This window comes from Pseudophryne corroboree, chromosome 5 (assembly GCF_028390025.1).
Source record: "Pseudophryne corroboree isolate aPseCor3 chromosome 5, aPseCor3.hap2, whole genome shotgun sequence".
NCBI classification, from domain to species: Eukaryota; Metazoa; Chordata; class Amphibia; order Anura; family Myobatrachidae; genus Pseudophryne; species Pseudophryne corroboree.
Genome location: NC_086448.1, coordinates 829,417,030 through 829,433,906, shown reverse-complemented (window position 1 = coordinate 829,433,906; position 16,877 = coordinate 829,417,030). Strand labels below are relative to the sequence as shown.

Sequence of the window (16,877 nt, the reverse complement as noted above, 5' to 3'; positions counted from 1 at the left end):
TCAATGTCTATGTATATGGATAAGTAAACCGTGCCTATGTATTCGGATAAGGAATCAGTGCCTATGGATATAGATTAGCAACCAGTGCCTATGTACATGGATAAGAATCAGTGCCTATGAATATGGATAAGGAATCAATGACTATGTATATGGATAAGGAATCAGTGCCTATGTATATGGATAAGGAAACAGTGCTTATGTGTACGGTTAAGGAACTAGTGCCTATGTATATAGATAAGCAACCAGTGCCTATGTACAGTAAATGGATAAGGAATCAGTGCCTATGTATATAGGTAAGAAATCAATGTCTATGTATATGGTTAAGGAATCAGTGCTTATGTATATGGATAAGGAATCAGTGCCTATGTATATGGATAAGGAATCAGTGCCTATGTATATGGATAAGGAATCAGTGCCTATGTATATAGATAAGCAACCAGTGCCTATGTACAGTACATGGATAAGGAATCAGTGCCTATGTATATAGCTAAGGAATCAATGTCTATGTATATGGTTAAGGAATCAGTGCTTATGTATTTGAATAGGGAATCAGTGCCTATGTATATGGATAAGGAATCAGTGCCTATGTATTTGAATAGGGAATCAGTACCTATGTATATGGATAAGGAATCAGTGCCTATGTATATGGATAAGGGATCAGTGCCTATGTGTATGGACAAGGAATCAATGCCTATGTATATGGATAAGGAATCGGTGCCTATGTATATGGATAAGGAACCAGTGCCTATGTATATGGATAAGGAACCAGTGCCTATGTATATGGATAAGGATTCAGTGTCTATGTATATGGATAAGGACTCAGTGCCTCTGTATATGGATAAGGAATCAGTGCCTATAGATATGGATAAGGAATCAGTGCATATGTTTATGGATAAGGAATCAGTGCCTATGTATATGGATAAGGAATCAGTGCCTATGGATATGGATAAGGAATCAGTGCCTATGTATATGGATAAGGAATCAGTGCCTATGTATATGGATAAGGAATCAGTGCCTATGTATATGGATAAGGAATCGGTGCCTATGGATAAGGAATCAGTGCCTATGGATATGGATAAGGAATCAGTGCCTATGTATATGGATAAGGAATCAGTGCCTATGGATATGGAATCAGTGCCTATGGATATGGAATCAGTGCCTATGAATATGGATAAGGAATCAGTGCCTATGTATATGGATAAGGATTCAGTGCCTATGTATTTGAATAGGGAATCAGTACCTATGTATATGGATAAGGAATCGGTGCCTATGTATATGGATAAGGAATCAATGCCTATGTATATGGATAAGGAATCAGTGCCTATGTATATGGATAAGGAATCAGTGCCTATGTATATGGATAAGGAACCAGTGCCTATGTATATGGATAAGGAACCAGTGCCTATGTATATGGATAAGGAACCAGTGTCTATGTATATGGATAAGGACTCAGTGCCTCTGTATATGGATAAGGAATCAGTGCCTCTGTATATGGATAAGGAATCAGTGCCTATGTATATGGATAAGGAATCAATGCCTATGTATATGGATAAGGAATCAGTGCCTATGTATATGGATAAGGAACCAGTGCCTATGTATATGGATAAGGAACCAGTGCCTATGTATATGGATAAGGAACCAGTGCCTATGTATATGGATAAGGAATCAATGCCTATGTATATGGATAAGGAAACAGTGCTTATGTGTACGGTTGAGGAACTAGTGCCTATGTATATAGATAAGCAACCAGTGCCTATGTACAGTAAATGGATAAGGAATCAGTGCCTATGTATATAGGTAAGGAATCAATGTCTATGTATATGGTTAAGGAATCAGTGCTTATGTATATGGATAAGGAATCAGTGCCTATGTATATGGATAAGGAATCAGTGCCTATGTACAGTACATGGATAAGGAATCAGTGCCTATGTATATAGCTAAGGAATCAATGTCTATGTATATGGTTAAGGAATCGGTGCTTATGTATTTGAATAGGGAATCAGTGCCTATGTATATGGATAAGGAATCAGTGCCTATGTATTTGAATAGGGAATCAGTACCTATGTATATGGATAAGGAATCAGTGCCTATGTATATGGATAAGGGATCAGTGCCTATGTGTATGGACAAGGAATCAATGCCTATGTATATGGATAAGGAATCAGTGCCTATGTATATGGATAAGGAACCAGTGCCTATGTATATGGATAAGGAACCAGTGCCTATGTATATGGATAAGGATTCAGTGTCTATGTATATGGATAAGGACTCAGTGCCTCTGTATATGGATAAGGAATCAGTGCCTATGGATATGGATAAGGAATCCGTGCCTATGTATATGGATAAGGAATCAGTGCCTATGGATATGGATAAGGAATCAGTGCCTATGGATATGGATAAGGAATCAGTGCCTATGTATATGGATAAGGAATCAGTGCCTATGTATATGGATAAGGAATCAGTGCCTATGTATATGGATAAGGAATCGGTGCCTATGGATAAGGAATCAGTGCCTATGGATAAGGAATCAGTGCCTATGTATATGGATAAGGAATCAGTGCCTATGGATATGGAATCAATGCCTATGGATATGGAATCAGTGCCTATGAATATGGATAAGGAATCAGTGCCTATGTATATGGATAAGGAATCAGTGCCTATGTATTTGAATAGGGAATCAGTACCTATGTATATGGATAAGGAATCAGTGCCTATGTATATGGATAAGGAATCAATGCCTATGTATATGGATAAGGAATCAGTGCCTATGTATATGGATAAGGAATCAGTGCCTATGTATATGGATAAGGAATCAGTATCTATGGATATGGATAAGGAATCCGTGCCTATGTATATGGATAAGGAATCAGTGCCTATGGATATGGATAAGGAATCAGTGCCTATGGATAAGGAATCAGTGCCTATGTATATGGATAAGGAATCAGTGCCTATGTATATGGATAAGGAATCAGTGCCTATGTATATGGATAAGGAATCAGTGCCTATGTATATGGATAAGGAATCAGTGCCTATGTATATGGATAAGGAATCAGTGTCTATGGTTATGGATAAGGAATCCGTGCCTATGTATATGGATAAGGAATCAGTGCCTATGGATATGGATAAGGAATCAATGTCTATGTATATGGATAAGTAAACCGTGCCTATGTATTCGGATAAGGAATCAGTGCCTATGGATATAGATTAGCAACCAGTGCCTATGTACATGGATAAGAATCAGTGCCTATGAATATGGATAAGGAATCAATGACTATGTATATGGATAAGGAATCAGTGCCTATGTATATGGATAAGGAAACAGTGCTTATGTGTACGGTTAAGGAACTAGTGCCTATGTATATAGATAAGCAACCAGTGCCTATGTACAGTAAATGGTTAAGGAATCAGTGCCTATGTATATAGGTAAGGAATCAATGTCTATGTATATGGTTAAGGAATCAGTGCTTATGTATATGGATAAGGAATCAGTGCCTATGTATATGGATAAGGAATCAGTGCCTATGTATATGGATAAGGAATCAGTGCCTATGTATATAGATAAGCAACCAGTGCCTATGTACAGTACATGGATAAGGAATCAGTGCCTATGTATATAGCTAAGGAATCAATGTCTATGTATATGGTTAAGGAATCAGTGCTTATGTATTTGAATAGGGAATCAGTGCCTATGTATATGGATAAGGAATCAGTGCCTATGTATTTGAATAGGGAATCAGTACCTATGTATATGGATAAGGAATCAGTGCCTATGTATATGGATAAGGGATCAGTGCCTATGTGTATGGACAAGAAATCAATGCCTATGTATATGCATAAGGAATCGGTGCCTATGTATATGGATAAGGAACCAGTGCCTATGTATATGGATAAGGAACCAGTGCCTATGTATATGGATAAGGATTCAGTGTCTATGTATATGGATAAGGACTCAGTGCCTCTGTATATGGATAAGGAATCAGTGCCTATAGATATGGATAAGGAATCAGTGCATATGTATATGGATAAGGAATCAGTGCCTATGTATATGGATAAGGAATCAGTGCCTATGGATATGGATAAGGAATCAGTGCCTATGTATATGGATAAGGAATCAGTGCCTATGTATATGGATAAGGAATCGGTGCCTATGGATATGGATAAGGAATCAGTGCCTATGTATATGGATAAGGAATCAGTGCCTATGTATATGGATAAGGAACCAGTGCCTATGTATATGGATAAGGAACCAGTGCCTATGTATATGGATAAGGAACCAGTGTCTATGTATATGGATAAGGACTCAGTGCCTCTGTATATGGATAAGGAATCAGTGCCTCTGTATATGGATAAGGAATCAATGCCTATGTATATGGATAAGGAATCAGTGCCTATGTATATGGATAAGGAACCAGTGCCTATGTATATGGATAAGGAACCAGTGCCTATGTATATGGATAAGGAACCAGTGCCTATGTATATGGATAAGGAATCAATGCCTATGTATATGGATAAGGAAACAGTGCTTATGTGTACGGTTGAGGAACTAGTGCCTATGTATATAGATAAGCAACCAGTGCCTATGTACAGTAAATGGATAAGGAATCAGTGCCTATGTATATAGGTAAGGAATCAATGTCTATGTATATGGTTAAGGAATCAGTGCTTATGGATAAGGAATCAGTGCCTATGTATATGGATAAGGAATCAGTGCCTATGTATATAGATAAGCAACCAGTGCCTATGTACAGTACATGGATAAGGAATCAGTGCCTATGTATATAGCTAAGGAATCAATGTCTATGTATATGGTTAAGGAATCGGTGCTTATGTATTTGAATAGGGAATCAGTGCCTATGTATATGGATAAGGAATCAGTGCCTATGTATTTGAATAGGGAATCAGTACCTATGTATATGGATAAGGAATCAGTGCCTATGTATATGGATAAGGGATCAGTGCCAATGTGTATGGACAAGGAATCAATGCCTATGTATATGGATAAGGAATCAGTGCCTATGTATATGGATAAGGAACCAGTGCCTATGTATATGGATAAGGAACCAGTGCCTATGTATATGGATAAGGATTCAGTGTCTATGTATATGGATAAGGACTCAGTGCCTCTGTATATGGATAAGGAATCAGTGCCTATGGATATGGATAAGGAATCCGTGCCTATGTATATGGATAAGGAATCAGTGCCTATGGATATGGATAAGGAATTAGTGCCTATGGATATGGATAAGGAATCAGTGCCTATGTATATGGATAAGGAATCAGTGCCTATGTATATGGATAAGGAATCAGTGCCTATGTATATGGATAAGGAATCGGTGCCTATGGATATGGATAAGAAATCAGTGCCTATGTATATGGATAAGGAATCGGTGCCTATGGATATGGATAAGGAATCAGTGCCTATGGATAAGGAATCAGTGCCTATGTATATGGATAAGGAATCAGTGCCTATGGATATGGAATCAATGCCTATGGATATGGAATCAGTGCCTATGAATATGGATAAGGAATCAGTGCCTATGTATATGGATAAGGAATCAGTGCCTATGTATTTGAATAGGGAATCAGTACCTATGTATATGGATAAGGAATCAGTGCCTATGTATATGGATAAGGAATCAATGCCTATGTATATGGATAAGGAATCAGTGCCTATGTATATGGATAAGGAATCAGTGCCTATGTATATGGATAAGGAATCAGTGTCTATGAATATGGATAAGGAATCAGTGCCTATGGATATGGATAAGGAATCAGTGCCTATGTATATGGATAAGGAATCAGTGCCTATGTATATGGATAAGGACTCAGCGTCTATGTATATGGATAAGGAATCAGTGCCTCTGTATATGGATAAGGAATCAGGGCCTATGGATATTGATAAGGAATCAGTGCCTATATGGATAAAGAATCAATGCCTATGCATACGAATAAGGAATCAGTACCTATGTATATGGATAAGGAATCAGTGCCTATGTATACAGATAAGGAATCAGTACCTATGTATACAGATAAGGAATCAGTGCCCATGTATATGGATAAGGAATCGGTGCCTATGGATAAAGAATCAGTGACTATGTATATTGATAAGGTATCAGTGCCTATGTACATGGATAAGGAATCAATGCCTATGTATTTGGATAAGCAATCAATGCCTATGTATACGGATAAGGAAACTGTGCCTATGTATACAGATAAGGAATCAGTGCCTATGGATATAGATAAGCATCCAGTGCCTATGTACATGGATAAAGAATCAGTGCCTATGTATATGGATAAGGAATCAGTGCCTATTTATATGGATAAGGAATCAGTGCCTATGTATATGAATAAGGAATCAATGCCTATGTACATGGATAAGGAATCAGTGCCTATGGATAAGGAAACAGTGCCTATGTATATTGATAAGGTATCAGTGCCTATGTACATGGATAAGGAATCAATGCCTATGTATTTGGATAAGCAATCAATGCCTATGTATACGGATTAGGAAACAGTGCCTATGTATACGGATAAGAAAACTGTGCCTATGTATACAGATAAGGAATCAGTGCCTATGTATACAGATAAGGAATCAGTACCTATGTATACAGATAAGGAATCAGTGCCCATGTATATGGATAAGGAATCGGTGCCTATGGATATGGATAAAGAATCAGTGACTATGTATATTGATAAGGTATCAGTGCCTATGTACATGGATAAGGAATCAATGCCTATGTATTTGGATAAGCAATCAATGCCTATGTATACGGATAAGGAAACTGTGCCTATGTATACAGATAAGGAATCAGTGCCTATGGATATAGATAAGCATCCAGTGCCTATGTACATGGATAAAGAATCAGTGCCTATGTATATGGATAAGGAATCAGTGCCTATTTATATGGATAAGGAATCAGTGCCTATGTATATGAATAAGGAATCAATGCCTATGTACATGGATAAGGAATCAGTGCCTATGGATAAGGAAACAGTGCCTATGTATATTGATAAGGTATCAGTGCCTATGTACATGGATAAGGAATCAATGCCTATGTATTTGGATAAGCAATCAATGCCTATGTATACGGATTAGGAAACAGTGCCTATGTATACGGATAAGAAAACTGTGCCTATGTATACAGATAAGGAATCAGTGCCTATGGATATAGATAAGCATCCATTGCCTATGTACATGGATAAGGAATCAGTGCCTATGTATATGGATAAGGAATCAGTGCCTATGTATATGGATAAGGAATCAATGCCTATGGATGTGCATAACGAACTAGTGCCTATGTATATAGATAAGCAACCAGTGCCTATGTACAGTAAATGGATAAGGAATCAGTGCCTATGTATATAGCTAAGGAATCAATGTCTATGTTTATGGTTAAGGAATCAATGCTTATGTATATGGATAAGGAATCAGTGCCTATGTATATGGATAAGGAATCAGTGCCTATGTATATAGATAAGCAACCAGTGCCTATGTACAGTACATGGATAAGGAATCAGTGCCTATGTATATAGCTAAGGAATCAATGTCTATGTATATGGTTAAGGAATCAGTGCTTATGTATTTGAATAGGGAATCAGTGCCTATGTATATGGATAAGGAATCAGTGCCTATGTATTTGAATAGGGAATCAGTACCTATGTATATGGATAAGGAATCAGTGCCTATGTATATGGATAAGGGATCAGTGCCTATGTGTATGGATAAGGAATCAATGCCTATGTATATGGATAAGGAATCAGTGCCTATGTATATGGATAAGGAACCAGTGCCTATGTATATGGATAAGGAACCAGTGCCTATATATATGGATAAGGATTCAGTGTCTATGTATATGGATAAGGAATCAGTGCCTCTATATATGGATAAGGAATCAGTGCCTATGGATATGGATAAGGAATCAGTGCCTATGGATATGGATAAGGAATCAGTGCCTATGTATATGGATAAGGAATCAGTGCCTATGGATATGGATAAGGAATCAGTGCCTATGGATATGGATAAGGAATCAGTGCCTATGTATATGGATAAGGAATCAATGCCTATGTATAGGGATAAGGAATCAGTGCCTATGGATATGGATAAGGAATCAGTGCCTATGGATATGGATAAGGAATCAGCGCCTATGTATATGGATAAGGAATCAGTGCCTATGTATATGGATAAGGAATCAGTGCCTATGGATATGGATAAGGAATCAGTGCCTATGTATATGGATAAGGAATCAGTGCCTATGGATATGGAATCAGTGCCTATGGATATGGATAAGGAATCAGTGCCTATGTATATGGATAAGGAATCAGTGCCTATGTATTTGAATAGGGAATCAGTACCTATGTATATGGATAAGGAATCAGTGCCTATGTGTATGGATAAGGAATCAATGCCTATGTATATGGATAAGGAATCAGTGCCTATGTATATGGATAAGGAATCAGTGCCTATGTATATTGATAAGGAATCAATGTCTATGGATATGGATAAGGAATCAGTGCCTATGTATATGGATAAGGAACCAGTGCCTATGTATATGGATAAGGAATCAGCGTCTATGTATATGGATAAGGAATCAGTGCCTCTGTATATGGATAAGGAATCATAGCCTATGGATATGGATAAGGAATCAGTGCCTATACATAGTGAATCACTGATACATAGTGTCCACCAAATTCTAACCCTTGTCCTGCAAAGTATGACCAATTTTACAATCACGCTAAAGGCATAATTTACCCAAAACTAAAACAGTAGTACTAGGTGTAACTAAATGAGAAGAAATATAATATAAACTGTCACCTACCTGTACTCAGCCTGGTGCAGAGGGTGTCTCTCTGCCTGAAGCTCCAGTAGGTCATGTTCTGGGTTCTCATAGCCCCTCCCATATGAGCTTCTCATTGGCATGAATGGGAAGGTCACCCCTCAGGGGCACTGATAAACCCGTTGTTAGTGTGAGGACATGCTGCGGCAGGTGACAGGACCGTTAGTCGCAATGCTGGACTCTGTTAACATTTTTTATTTGTCTCTTTGAGTTTTATGATTTTTTTGCATTCAAATTGACCAGCAAATTTTTTTTACTAAAATTACTAAAAGCAAATAGAGGTTGATCCAGTAATAATGGACGGATAGGTGCAAGGTTGTTCATAAAATGTTAGGAACAATATATTATCAGGAAACAATGTGTAACATTGAGGATGTCTCATCCTGCTCATTGGGTGATGGGAATGTGCGCATCGCACTGTTTATAGTAAATGTATTGAGTCTGCGCCATGGGCACTGCCTAAGGTATTGTTGGTATTTAACTCCACAACTAAACGCAACTCTCTGTGTCGGCAGCACCGGCGTTTGTGGAGGAGCTGACAGACCAGACCGTCGTCGTGGGTCACATGGTGACGCTAACTTGCCGGACGGCTCAGCCTGTGTCGGACGTGGCATGGTATAAAGGTAAGGCTGTGTCTGCTGGTCCGTGTCATTTCTCGCTGTGCAGCTTTTCCCATTGACAGAAGCGGTCGCTCCCCAGATCGCAATCTACACGACATGCGCTTTAAAGGCCCAAACACACTAGAAGATTTTCTTAAGCGATTTGAGCGATAACGACGGTTTTGACCAATCTATCGTTGTCTAGTGTGTACACAGCGAAGGATGAACGATGCGCACACCTGCACTCGTTTGAAGCGGGTCGTCAGTCGTTCCCCTCAATCCCAGCAGAGCCGATCGTTCGTCTTTCATGTCGTTTGTAAAATCGTTCAGTGTGTGTACTCAATATCGTTTGTCAGGGAGTTCAAGGTAAATCGCTCATCTTCCATATTGTTCATCTTGCACAGTCTTCTAGTTTGTATGGGCCTTAAGTCTGATTTCTACGACACGGTCACCTATATGCGGGTTGTTTCGCCCTACATTTCCACTCTAAAGACTATGAGGGTGATTCAGGGCTGATCAATTTCTCTGACATGCAGGGAGACGGCCAGCACAGTGATAGATCGCCCCGCTTGTCAATCTATACCCCCCCTTCCCCCCACAGAGGTGTGAAAGCATCGCACGGTGGCAATGCTTTTGCACCTGGCGAGTAGCTCTCTGCCTACGTAGCCTAGCCGCCATGTTTGCCCCAGCACCGTTCCGGACATGCCTGCTTCGTCCGGACTGCGCCCCCCCCTATACTGTTCGAACGTCGCCGGCACACCCCCTCCCGCCCCGCGACTGCCTCTGCCCTGGCAGAGGCGATAGCACCATTGAAATGCTTTTGCATCTCACTGTGGGGGTCATTCCGAGTTGATCGCTAGCTGCCGATGTTCGCTGCATAACGATCATTTTAAAAAACGGCAAAACTATGCATGCGTATGGGGCGCAATGCGCACGTGCGGTGTTCGGGTACAAAGAGCATCATTGTTTTGCACTGCTTCTAGCGACGATTCCATTCGCACAGCCAAACACAAGGAGATTGACAGGGAGTGGTAGGGAAAACGCAGGCGTGTCCGGGTGTTTGCAGGGCGGGTATCTGACGTCAGTTCCGGGAACCTCCGTCGCTAGAATCATCGCACAGGATAAGTAACTACAGGGCTGGTCTTGTTTTGCACAAAATGTATTTGTACCACTCGGCTGCACAGGCGTTCGAACACTTGCAAAGCAAAAGTACACTCCCCCGTGGGCGGCGACTATGCATTTGCACGGCTGCTAAAAGTAGCTAGCGAGCGATCAACTCGGTATGACCCACTGTGTGCGCACACGCAATGGCCGTTGCAGCGCTCAGGTCTGAATCGGGCCCTATGTTAGGGTTTACTTGCTATAAATGAAGTCCTAAAACTGGAAAGGAGGGCTGGCGGCGTCAGTCTCCCTCGGCCCCCTTTGTTTTGTTTAGGTAAGATGGAACAGCGCAGTGCGTCCTCTCGCAACACATGGAATTCACATAAATGCACTTTTTTCACCCTATATAATGTTGGCCTGGAAACCGAGATCCCATGTGCAGGCGATATAGTAGGCGCACCTATATACTCATTTGTCTAAACTGCGCTCAGCATGTAGCAGCGCCAATCTGCCTAAATCCTGCCCAAAGGGTTCAGATCAGTGCCCCATGGGGCTCGTTAGCTAATTAATGTACCCCGAGTTATTTTTTCCTTTAATGTTTTCTAATTTCATGCATTAGAGTTTTATGATTTTGGAACATTTCGGCCTGTTTTCCTTGGGTCTAAATAAATTGGGCATTTGCAAATCAAATTGGCTGCTACAAAACCATGTGACGACATGCGGCGGCACTGTGCAGATGACGGAGTCGGCCCTTGATGTATCCTTAGCTCTTGGACCACGGAGCCGTAATGTCTAACCAATTCTGTATCAGTTTATTATATGTTATTCCTAGAGGTCTTTAATCACTCCTCTAGTTTTTTTGCAGCACCTCTCCATATTATTGTACAGCACCATGTTTATTTGGGCAGCACAGTGCTCAAGCTGTTGCAGGACTACAAGTCTCAGCTTGTCATGTAGGACTTGTAATCCCTCAGCAGCGGCAGAGCCACAGACCCCTGGAGTGACATTAGAGTCTTGGTCCCGGCAGTGACTGTCCCCCTCTCTCTACAGATGGGGTCGCTATTCACAGCAGTGAGAGGGTCCTCATTTCCTCCACCCTGAAGAACTACCATCTGCTCACCATACTGGTGGTCAACGCTCAGGACTTTGGGATCTACGCCTGCGTGGCCACCAACGTCCTGGGAAGCGCGTCCACTTGCTGCATCATAAAGAAAGCCGGTAAGTGGGGCTGGGTAACGTTGGATATAATGATGCACTTTGTGTCTCATTGCACTAGTGTCTAAACGCAAGACAACGTAGTATAATTACATTGCACCAATGTACTTACATCCAGCTTTATATCAGAGCCATACACAGACGGGTATATATTAGGGCTCATTCATACCTGTCCCCTGTAAACTAGCGCCAGAAAACCAATGAATGATTTTCACCGGCTTATTTCCAACACTCTCTCTCTCCTGTGCTGCCGCACATCCATGGTGCCAAAAAATGTATCGTAAGGAAGCGAAGCGTGAACAGCGAGCATCACTCAATGTGTCTATAGTAGGGACTGGTGTTACTGCATTTTACCCATTATCTCAGCACATATATGTGAATAAGCCCTACACGGTAAATAGCTGCTAAACTTGATTTTCCCGCGCAGTTCCACATAAGAAAGAATTTAGTGTATTAATGACATACTCACCGTGTAGAGCTCATTCACATATAAATGCAAAAAATAATAGAAATAACAACAAACCAGTCGCACTTACTGAACACGTGATTGGCGTACTGGTGATAACTATTTACTGTATCAAATACAATAGTGTCATTATAGATCTTACAATCCCCGGGCGTCCTCACTCTCCTTCTACTGTGTGTATTGCCTCCTGAGTGTCTGACACAAATTCAGAATTATTATGGTGGGAAGGGGCCTCACTAAGAGATGGAAGTAATGGGGGCACTGAAACCTGTGACCAGAAGAGATAGGAATGTAAGCCCAGGTGGAATTATCACACACACCTGAGAGCACTGCAGCGTTACCACACACACCTGAGAACACTGCAGCATTATCACACACACCTGAGAACACTGCAGCGTTACCACACACACCTGAGAACACTGCAGCATTATCACACACACCTGAGAACACTGCAGCGTTACCACACACACCTGAGAACACTGCAGCATTACCACACACACCTGAGAACACTGCAGCATTACACACACACCTGAGAACACTGCAGCATTATCACACACACCTGAGAACACTGCAGCATTATCACACACACCTGAGAACACTGTAGCATTATCACACACACCTGAGAACACTGCAGCATTACACACACACCTGAGAACACTGCAGCATTATCACACACACCTGAGAACACTGCAGCATTATCACACACACCTGAGAACACTGCAGCATTATCACACACACCTGAGAACACTGCAGCATTATCACACACACCTGAGAACACTGCAGCATTACACATACACCTGAGAACACTGCAGCGTTACCACACACACCTGAGAACACTGCAGCGTTACCACACACACCTGAGAACACTGCAGCATTACCACACACACCTGAGAACACTGCAGCGTTACCACACACACACCTGAGAACACTGCAGCGTTACCACACACACCTGAGAACACTGCAGCGTTATCACACACACCCGAGAACACTGCAGCGTTACCACACACACCCGAGAACACTGCAGCGTTACCACACACACCTGAGAACACTGCAGCGTTATCACACACACCCGAGAACACTGCAGCGTTACCACACACACCCGAGAACACTGCAGCGTTACCACACACACCTAAGAACACTGCAGCATTACCACACACACACCTGAGAACACTGCAGCATTACCACACACACCTGAGAACACTGCAGCATTACCACACACACCCGAGAACACTGCAGCGTTACCACACACACCTAAGAACACTGCAGCATTACCACACACACACCTGAGAACACTGCAGCATTACCACACACACCTGAGAACACTGCAGCGTTACCACACACACCTAAGAACACTGCAGCATTACCACACACACACCTGAGAACACTGCAGCATTACCACACACACCTGAGAACACTGCAGCGTTATCACACACACCTGAGAACACTGCAGCGTTATCACACACACCTGAGAGCACTGCAGCATTACCACACACACCTGAGAACACTGCAGCATTACCACACACACCTGAGAGCACTGCAGCATTACCACACACACACCTGAGAGCACTGCAGCATTATTACACACACCTGAGAACCCTGCAGCATTATCACACTGACAATGCTAAATTCCTTTGTCGTATAACCAACCCTTATGAAGCTAAGAACACTGTACGCTGTTTACTTAAGAAGTACCGTAATGGTACGCTATCTGCGTAGCGATCGCTCAGCCGTAGGCGAGACGCTCAAGCGTCACGTTCGCTCGCGGCCCAGTGATCACAGGACACGTTATTGGTTAAGTCTAGGGGAAAGATTCGCTGTTACGTAGTGTACGCTAGAGACCACGAGGAGGTCACCAGCGATGCAGACGCTTACAACACTTTACCTTGATATTAAACCTTATACCAATGAAACACACAGAATACCTTAATGTGAGTACAGGGTGTAAATGCAACCTTGTGTAACCTGACTACCTACAAAGCTGTTTGAGCGTCACCGACGCTCAAATGAACACTTAACACTATAGTAAATACACAAATACTGATTTAGGGTTCCAAAGCCTATTATCTGTATTATATCTAGTATACTTGTAAAAGAGTAACACAGTACAAATGATACACTACAATATAACAAAGACTTCCTAACCAAACACCTAACTAAGGGATAAACTACAATACTATCCTGGTCTAACACAATACAATACAATACTATAAAGTTTAGTCTAGGGGAGATATGAGAGAAAAGAGAAAATAGAGAGAGAGAGAGATAGACACAGAGAGAGAGAGAGAAATTGGCTCACAGAAAGACAATGATTACGGAGAGAACTTACGCACAAAGGGTATGATCGCCAGCGCCTCGATATCCAGCTCCCGATTATCAGCAGATAACCGTTGATGAGAGAGTGAGAGCTGGATGTGGTCGGTCTGCCTATTTATGCCCCACACACAATGCAATCTCCTAGTCCCTACAATCCTACAGTTTATTGGACACAGGAATTCGGCCCTGTACTGTAACCAAAGGTCATAGGTTGATTCATACAGGTGGGCTGTGCTGATTTCCAACAGCTCAGGTGGGTGGGGAACTGGGTTTCCCGCCGCATACCTGAGTATGTGCAAATCATAGAAATGGACATAAACTTCTTATGTCCATAACTATTCGCACGAGCGATTAATACGCTCCAAACCAACACCGGAATATTGCTAATTAAATACTCTTCCGATGGGTATCAAACACTGCTGTATGACTCCTGTTAGACCCTTCGTGCAATACAAAGAGGGATTCCTCCGCTCAGGGACATTCTATCTAAACCAAACTTACAGAAACTATTGAGGGGAACATGATCTATGAAATACATTAATTGTGAATATTTGTAACGAATGAGTCGCACGCTACGATCACATAAACTCTACCGTAAATGCGCATACTGCGCGTGCGAGTGCACGCTATTGCGGGTATGCGCTTCCACGGGAGAGCGTACGCATGCGCAGCACGGACCAGTGTGCGGTGCAAATATGGCAGTGTGCATTAAGACATTTTTCTGACTTCGACAGTCCACCCTTTGGCAGTCAATAATAACTGCCACAAAACATTTAAGGAGAAAAATGTAAGTCAGGGGTTAATTGATTTCCATGGTTGGGTAGGGGAGGAGAGAGGAGAAGGTGTGAAGAGGGTATGACCTAGTGAGAAAGTAGAAGCATGTGTGTATGAGTCCATGTTTGGGGGGGTCATGTATCATCGTGCCGTACGTGTGGTAAATCAAGCTTCGAGGTATTGCGAAGTATACATTTGAATTCCTTCTTATCCCGTACTAAGGGTCTGTGGATGGGCTGTCAAACTCTACCGAGCTCATTTCGGCTGTGGTTGCAACAAAATGGGGATGCACATTTTAGTTGATGATACATGAATGGGGGAGGTATGTGGTTGCTGATATCTGTGCCTGTATTCCCTATCGACTATGTGTGTCATTACCTGAGGGTTGTAGAGATGAAGATAAAGAACACTTATGGAAAATGCAATGATATTCTATGTCAGGGAAATGTACATTCGTCGATTGAGGTCTTGATTGGTGTCATTTGCTTGGAGTCTTCTTCTTTGTGCTTTTGCTCATAAATCGTGAGTAAAGCAATCAACGTCCATGGATTTACAAAAAAATGTTGGGCTAGCGTGATTTTAAAGTTCCTAGGGAAACTGGGGTACCCATGGCATTGTCCATCAAAATCTTGTATATCAGGTCGTCTGCTCTTCCTCTTTCCATCTTTCCGTTGTCGGCCCCTTGGCTCATCAAATCCTTCGTCTACGTGGGTCTTTGTACCTCGGAGGAAAACATAGAAATGGGTGAAAGACGGACCGTATACTCATTACATCATTACGTCATGGTTTCTAGCATTGGGTCATAAATCAAATCCAGGTTAATTACAGTTTCCTCACTCCTCAAGCTCATCACTTTCGTACTTTGTTTACACTTCGTCAAAGCCTGCCCGCATCTAAATATCAATCCAATCGATATAACGACACCCAAGATACACAGTAGAAACTTTCCAACATCCATTATGACTCCTTGAGCCCACTCTCCCAAACCGGAGAACCAATTTCGCGGGTTCAACCATGACACCCAACCAGTCAGCTCATTACCTACAGCAACAAGGGTGAGATTGTGTTTTCGACGAAATTCCCATTTTAATTGCAGAATATCATCCATCTTTTGGTCTATGACCTCTACCGGATCCTCGGTACTATTTGTGATGTACGTGCAACACTTTATGCCGTACTGTGTTGCCAATGTAACACAATATCCGCCTGTTACTGCTGTAAGGTAATTAAGAACCATCCTATGCTGAACTAGTTCCGTTTTGTAAGCTTGGAGTTCTCTTCCGGTGTATCTAAACGTGTCATCATACATTTCAGTGATATTATCTAACAAATTGGCGAGTGCGGAAATGTATTTATAATTCATCACTCCTCGAGCGGTACGAGTGAAATCTAACGCTACCAGAACCTGAATCCCGGTGGATTCATGGATAAGATCAGAGGCCGGATGCTCTAACCTTTCTGACAGGTGTCTTTTAACTCGGTGTTCGTAGTGAGTGTGAGTATAAGGAGCTTGGGCACCACGGTGTATGTCTTTCATTTTGTCATGTGTTACAGTCATCACTTCAGGCAATACTT

The 16,877-nt window shown here is 41.8% G+C and overlaps 1 protein-coding gene across 1 annotated transcript in view; it reads left to right on the top strand.

Moving 5' to 3' along the window:
* LOC134928616 (obscurin-like) overlaps positions 1–16,877 on the top strand; it is a 120,740-nt gene that overhangs the window by 67,429 nt on the left and 36,434 nt on the right. Inside the window, exons 17-18 of the mRNA XM_063924542.1 lie at positions 9,350–9,457; positions 11,585–11,752. Coding sequence (XP_063780612.1) covers positions 9,350–9,457; positions 11,585–11,752 — 276 coding nt within the window. The remainder of the gene's footprint in view (positions 1–9,349; positions 9,458–11,584; positions 11,753–16,877) is intronic.